Genomic DNA, 6,230 nt, shown 5'->3' on the forward strand with positions numbered 1-6,230 from the left:
AGTGATCAGAGTTCTCTCAGAGTCCAGAGAGTGATCAGAGTCCAGAGAGTGATCAGAGTTCTCTCAGAGTCCAGAGAGTGATCAGAGTCCAGAGAGTGATCAGAGTTCTCTCAGAGTCCAGAGAGTGATCAGAGTCCAGAGAGTGATCAGAGTTCTCTCAGAGTCCAGAGAGTGATCAGAGTTCTCTCAGAGTCCAGAGAGTGATCAGAGTTCTCTCAGAGTCCAGAGAGTGATCAGAGTCCAGAGAGTGATCAGAGTCCAGAGAGTGTTCAGAGTTCTCTCAGAGTACAGACAGTGATCAGAGTCCAGAGAGTGGTCTGAGTCCAGAGAGTGATCAGAGTTCTCTCAGAGTCCAGCGAGTGATCAGAGTCCAGAGAGTGATCAGAGTCCACAGAGTGAGTCCTTATTAGAGCCTCATTATTAATATTCAGTCAGGCTCTAGGCGGCACACATACCCCTTCTGTGCTGATTCCCAGGAGCAGACCCTGCTGCATGCTTGGAAACCTGCCCCTCAATCCCCAGCAGCTGATTCAACCCACCTGTCTGTCCACCTGGCTGTCCACCAGTCTGTCCATCTGTCTGTCCAACTGTATGACCACCCGTCTGTCTCCCTGTAGCTTCACCTCCTCCACTGGAACAGCACGTTGTATAGCTGTGTGGAGGACGCCCTGGGCAAGAACAACGGAGTCCTCATCATCGCTCTGTTTGTACAGGTATGCCGCGAGCTAGTCCCTAGCGCTAACACTTCTTATAGCCAATAGCAGGGCCCCTAGCGCTAACACCTCTTATAGCCAATAGCAGGGCCCCTAGCGCTAACACCTCTTATAGCCAATAGTAGGGCCCCTAGCGCTAACACCTCTTATAGCCAATAGCAGGGCCCCTAGCGCTAACACCTCTTATAGCCAATAGCAGGGCTCCTAGCGCTAACACCATTTATAGCCAATAGCAGGGCTCCTACCGCTAACACCATTTATAGCCAATAGCAGGGCCCCTATTGCTAACACCTCTTATAGCCAATAGTAGGGCCCCTATTGCTAACACCTCTTATATTGAATAGCAGGGCTCCTACCGCTAACACCATTTATAGCCAATAGCAGGGCCCCTATTGCTAACACCTCTTATAGCCAATAGTAGGGCCCCTATTGCTAACACCTCTTATATTGAATAGCAGGGCTCCTACCGCTAACACCATTTATAGCCAATAGCAGGGCCCCTAGCGCTAACACGACCTCTAGCCAACAGCAGGGCCCCTAGCGCTACAACCACTTATAGGTGGAGGGCAGGTGGAGTTGGTGTGTGGGTGGAGCTGGTGTCTGGGTGGAGCTGGGGTCTGGGTGGAGCTGGGGTCTGGGTGGAGCTGGGGTCTGGGTGGAGACCAGGATGGGGTCCAGTTGACTCCAGACAGCCCCGGCTCCACCCTGCCAGACTCCACTTCCTGTTATTTGGCTGCTTCTGTGGGTTCTACCTCCTGCCTACTTCCTGTGCGGATGTGGCCTCAGTAACCACCGCCGTCGGCTGGGGATCCTCAGAGCGGCCGTTCGAGAGCAGGTGGATCACTGTAGACCCGGTCAGGATCCGGACCGCCAGGACATGACAGGACAGGAGACGACATTTATACACAAACCTCACCTTCCTACCTCCGAGCCGCTGGCCAGGCCTTCCAGGAGGGGTCCAGGAGGATCTGGGGGAGTGTCTGGGGAGGTGGTCTCTGGGGGTTGGGGTGAGAAGTGTGGTGTTAGGGGGTGGTGTTAGGGGGGTGGTCTCTAGTGAGGTGGTGTCTAGGAGGGTGGTGTTTAGGGGGGTGGTGATAGGGGGTGGTGACTAGGGGGGTGGTGTTAGGAGGGTGGTGTTAGGAGGGTGGTGTTAGGAGGGTGGTGTTAGGGGGTGGTTGTTAGGGGGTGGTGTTAGGAGGGTGGTTTTAGGAGGGTGGTGTTAGGGGGTGGTTGTAAGGGGTGGTGTTAGGGGGTGGTTGTTAGGGGGTGGTGTTAGGAGGGTGGTGTTAGGGGGTGGTTGTTAGGGGGTGGTGTTAGGGGGTGGTTGTTAGGGGGTGGTGTTAGGGGGTGGTTGTTAGGAGGGTGGTGTTAGGGGGTGGTGTTAGGAGGGTGGTGTTAGGGGGTGGTGTTAGGAGGGTGGTGTTAGGCGGGTGGTGTTAGGGGCGTGGTGTTAGGAGGGTGGTGTTAGGGGGTGGTTTCTAGGAGGGTGGTGTTGGGGGGTGTTGTTAGGGGGTGGTGTCTACGGGGTGGTGTTAGGAGGGTGGTCTCTAGGGGGGTGGTGTTAGGGGGTGGTCTCAAGGGGGGTGTTGTTAGGGGGTGGTGTCTATGGGGTGGTGTTAGGAGGGTGGTCTCTAGGGGGGTGGTGTTAGGAGGGTGGTCTCTAGGAGGGTGGTGTTGGGGGTGGTGTTAGGAGGGTGGTGTTAGGGGAGTGGTGTCTAGGAGGGTGGTGTCTGGGAGGGTTGTGTCTAGGGGATTGGTTTTAGGGGGGTGGTGTTCGGGGGGTGGTGTTAGGGAGATGGTGTCTAGGGAGGTGGTTTGAGGGGGATGGTGTGTAGGAGGGTGGTGTTAGGGGGCTGGATTGGTTTGACAGCTACTTAATCTCTTCCTTCTTGTGTTGTCAGATTGGTAAGGAGCACCTGGGCCTCAAGGCCATCACGGAGGTTCTGCAGGACCTACAGTACAAGGTGAGCCCCAAGGAACAGGGGACAGTGGTGGGGTACCCCCTGTGATAGGGTACCCCCTGGGGTAGGGTACCAGGGTACTCCCTATTGGAGGGTATCCCCTGTAGGGGGGTTACCCCCTGCTGTGAGGACCTAGTACTAACGTCCTCTGTGTTTCCACCAGGGAAAGTCCAAGATCATTCCCTGTTTCAACCCCAACTCTCTGCTCCCAGGTGAGACCGCCACTCGCACTATATACAATATTATAGAAAGTTAATGCTAGTGAGATAATGGGGAGGGTAGTTAGATAGGTAATGGTGGGGAGGGTAGTTAGTGAGGTAATGGTGGGGCAAGTAGCTAGTGAGGTAATGGGGGAGGGTAGCTGGTGAAGATAATGGTGGGGGATGGTATTTAGTGAAGGTAATGGGGGAGGGTAGTTAGTGAGGTAATGGTGGGGGAGGGTAGTTAATGAGGTAATAGTGGGGGAGGGTAGTAAGTGAAGATAATGGGGGAGGGTAGTTAGTGAAGGTAATGGTTGGGGAGGGTAGTTATTGAAGGTAATGGTGGGAGAGTGGTTAGTAAAGGTAATGGGGGTGGGTAGTTAGTGAAGGTAATGGTGGGGGAGGGTAGTTAGTGAAGGTAATGTGGGAGGATAGTTAGTGAAGGTAATGGAAAGGGTAGTTAGTGAAGGTAATGGTAGGGAGGGTAGTTAGTGAAGGAAATGGTGGGAGGGTAGTTATTGAAGGTAATGGTTGGGGAGGGTAGTTAGTGAAGGTAATGGTGGGAGGGTAGTTAGTGATGGTAATGGTGGGGAGGGTAGTTAGTGAAAGTAATGGGGAGGGTAGTTGGTGAGGTAATGGTGGGGGAGGGTAGTTAGTGAGGTAATGGTGTGGGAGGGTTGTTAGTGTGGTAATGGTGGGAGGGTTGTTAGTGAGGGTAATGGGGGAGGGTAGTTATTGAAGCAATGGGGGGAGGGTAGTTAGTGAAGGTGATGGGGGGAGGGTAGTTAGTGAAGGTAATGGGGGGAGGGTAGTTAGTAATGGTGACATCATAGTGTGAGAAGCTTCTTGCTGAGGTAAAGCGTGCATGGTACCACGCCGTCCTATAAGCTGTGTGATCTGCCACTCAGACCCCCTGCTGAGGGACTACTGGGTGTACCAGGGCTCCCTCACGACGCCCCCCTGCAGTGAGAATGTCACCTGGATCCTCTACCGCTATCCGCTCACCATCTCACAGATACAGGTGAGCTCTGTGCCCTTATGGGGCCGCTAGGTGCATGTGGCCCATATGGCTACTTAAAGGTATAGTATGTCATTTATGTTGCCAGGGGTCTCTCAAAAGAGACATAGTTTGATGACATTGTTAAAGTCTGTAGCTAATGTTAGCTGGTGTAGTTTACAGCTATAGATAATGTTATGTGGTAGTTTACAGCTGTAGATAATGTTATGAGGTAGTTTTCAGCTGTAGATAATATTATGTGAGGTAGTTTACAGCTGTACATAATGATATGTAGGGTAATTTACAGCTGTAGATAATGATAGGTGGTCTTTACAGCTGTAGATAATGTTATATGGTTGTTTACAGCTGTAGATAATGTTATGTGGTAGTTTACAGCTGTAGATAATGTTATGTGGTAGTTTAGAGCTGTAGATAATGATATGTAGGGTAGTTTACAGCTGTAGATAATGTTAGCTGGTCGTTTACAGCTGTAGATAATGTTATATGGTTGTTTACAGCTGTAGATCATTTTATGTGAGGTAGTTTACAGCTGTAGATAATGTTGTGCGGTAGTCTGCTGTAGATAATGTTATGTGGGGTAGTTTACAGCTGTAGATAATGTTATGTGAGGTAGTTTACAGCTGTAGATAATGATATGTAGGGTAGTTTACAGCTGTAGATAATGTTATGTGAGGTAGTTTACAGCTGTAGATAATGATATGTAGGGTAGTTTACAGCTGTAGATAATGATATGTAGGGTAGTTTACAGCTGTAGATAATGTTATGTGAGGTAGTTTACAGCTGTAGATAATGTTATGTGAGGCAGTTTACCGCTGTAGATAATGTTATGTGGGGTAGTTTACAGCTGTAGATAATGTTATGTGAGGTAGTTTACAGCTGTAGATAATGATACGTGGGGTAGTTTACAGCTTTAGATATTGTTATGTGAAGTAGTTTACAGCTGTACAGCATTAGTGCAGAGTCGTTTGTTAGCACTAGCTCAAGGCTTCAGTGGTGATGTGCTGCAGAATGTTAGCTCGGCTAGCCCACAGGAAGCTGACCCCAGGAGCTAACTGTGTTGAACAGCCTGTTGGGCCAACAGATGAGGCTTTCTGAGCGGGGACTCGGAGGTGGAGCACCTGCTCCTGACATCTCCTTCACTCACTGCCACTTCTCTGTCTCCCCTGCCTCCCCTCCGCTCTCCCCCTCTCTCACCCAGATCGAGGAGTTCCGCCGTCTGAGGTCACATGTCAAGGGGGCGGAGCTTCAGGAGGGGAACGATGGCATGCTGGGAGACAACTTCCGGCCAACGCAGCCCCTCAGCGACCGGGGGGTCCGCGCCGCCTTCCAGTGACCCCCCCTCCCCTTGTGACCCCCCAACCCCCCACACCCCACCCCCTATCCCCACAGCAAATGGTGCGAATTTATAATGTCCTACAGGGAGGGCCATATACGGGTATAAGGATATAAAACACAGGAAATGAGCACCCCAGTGTAGGCCACGTGTTGGTTCTATCATCTGAACGACTTTATCCTGCAGAAACCTTCTTAAAATACAAGCATCCTACTCATGCCCCAGACCTCATGCTACCCACAATCCCCTGGGGCAGAGTGCAGAATAATGAACTATATCTCCAGAGCCACATAGCGCTCTAACCCACTTCAGGAGCTAATCTGGGAGCTAGGGCCGCGCTGAGGAAGCATTCAGAGGAGGAGACCCGCCCCACTCCTCAAGGAAGGAAGGGAGGGATGGAGGGCAGTAGAGAGGAGTGCCCTTAGGCCAGCCTATGAAACAATGGAGAGAACTAAAGTCTCTCTCTCTCTCCTTCTCTCCATCTATCCCTCTCTCCCCCACCCTCTCTCTCTCCCCCTCTCTCTCTCCCTAGAGTTGCGTGGGGACGAGAGGAGAGGATCTGATGCTGATCAGCCTGACAAAGCAGCCATTCAGCCTCTCACCCTGCCCTGTGTTTGTGTGTATGTGTTTAAATACGTTGAGGTGTGTGTTGTAAAAGCCAACCTCTGCTGCTAGGAGCCTTCACCACAACATGGAGGGTGAGAATCTCCTCCTCTAGCTAGCTCTGACAACCGCCAATGTAACCCTTAACAACCATTTGTGGCGTGCGTGCATTTGTGTGTGCGTGCATGTGTGATCCTGGACTGTTAATAAAGAACACACCGACTTCAGCTGTTTGATTGGTGGAACAAATCAAAGGTCATAACATCATTCAGACGCCCTGGTGCTGTGTGTTGACGTAGAGGAGAGTGGAGAACAAATATTAGATGAGTTATTAGAATTCATATAGCGCTTTTCCCAATGCTCAAAGATGCTTCACAATAGCAGCTAAATCATACGATCCAC

The 6,230-nt window shown here is 51.1% G+C and overlaps 1 protein-coding gene across 1 annotated transcript in view; it reads left to right on the forward strand.

Annotated features, from left to right (window-relative positions):
• The window catches only part of ca8 (carbonic anhydrase VIII), a 10,292-nt gene extending 4,269 nt beyond the window's left edge, over nucleotides 1-6,023 (forward strand). Inside the window, exons 4-9 of the mRNA XM_079751153.1 lie at nucleotides 618-713; nucleotides 2,615-2,677; nucleotides 2,838-2,886; nucleotides 3,783-3,895; nucleotides 5,091-5,287; nucleotides 5,758-6,023. Of these exons, the coding sequence (XP_079607279.1) occupies nucleotides 618-713; nucleotides 2,615-2,677; nucleotides 2,838-2,886; nucleotides 3,783-3,895; nucleotides 5,091-5,225 (456 nt within the window). The 3' untranslated portion in view covers nucleotides 5,226-5,287; nucleotides 5,758-6,023. The remainder of the gene's footprint in view (nucleotides 1-617; nucleotides 714-2,614; nucleotides 2,678-2,837; nucleotides 2,887-3,782; nucleotides 3,896-5,090; nucleotides 5,288-5,757) is intronic.
• Nucleotides 6,024-6,230: the final 207 nt, after the last annotated feature.

The sequence above is a fragment of the Pollachius pollachius genome (assembly GCF_949987615.1).
Source record: "Pollachius pollachius genome assembly, chromosome: 14".
NCBI classification, from domain to species: Eukaryota; Metazoa; Chordata; class Actinopteri; order Gadiformes; family Gadidae; genus Pollachius; species Pollachius pollachius.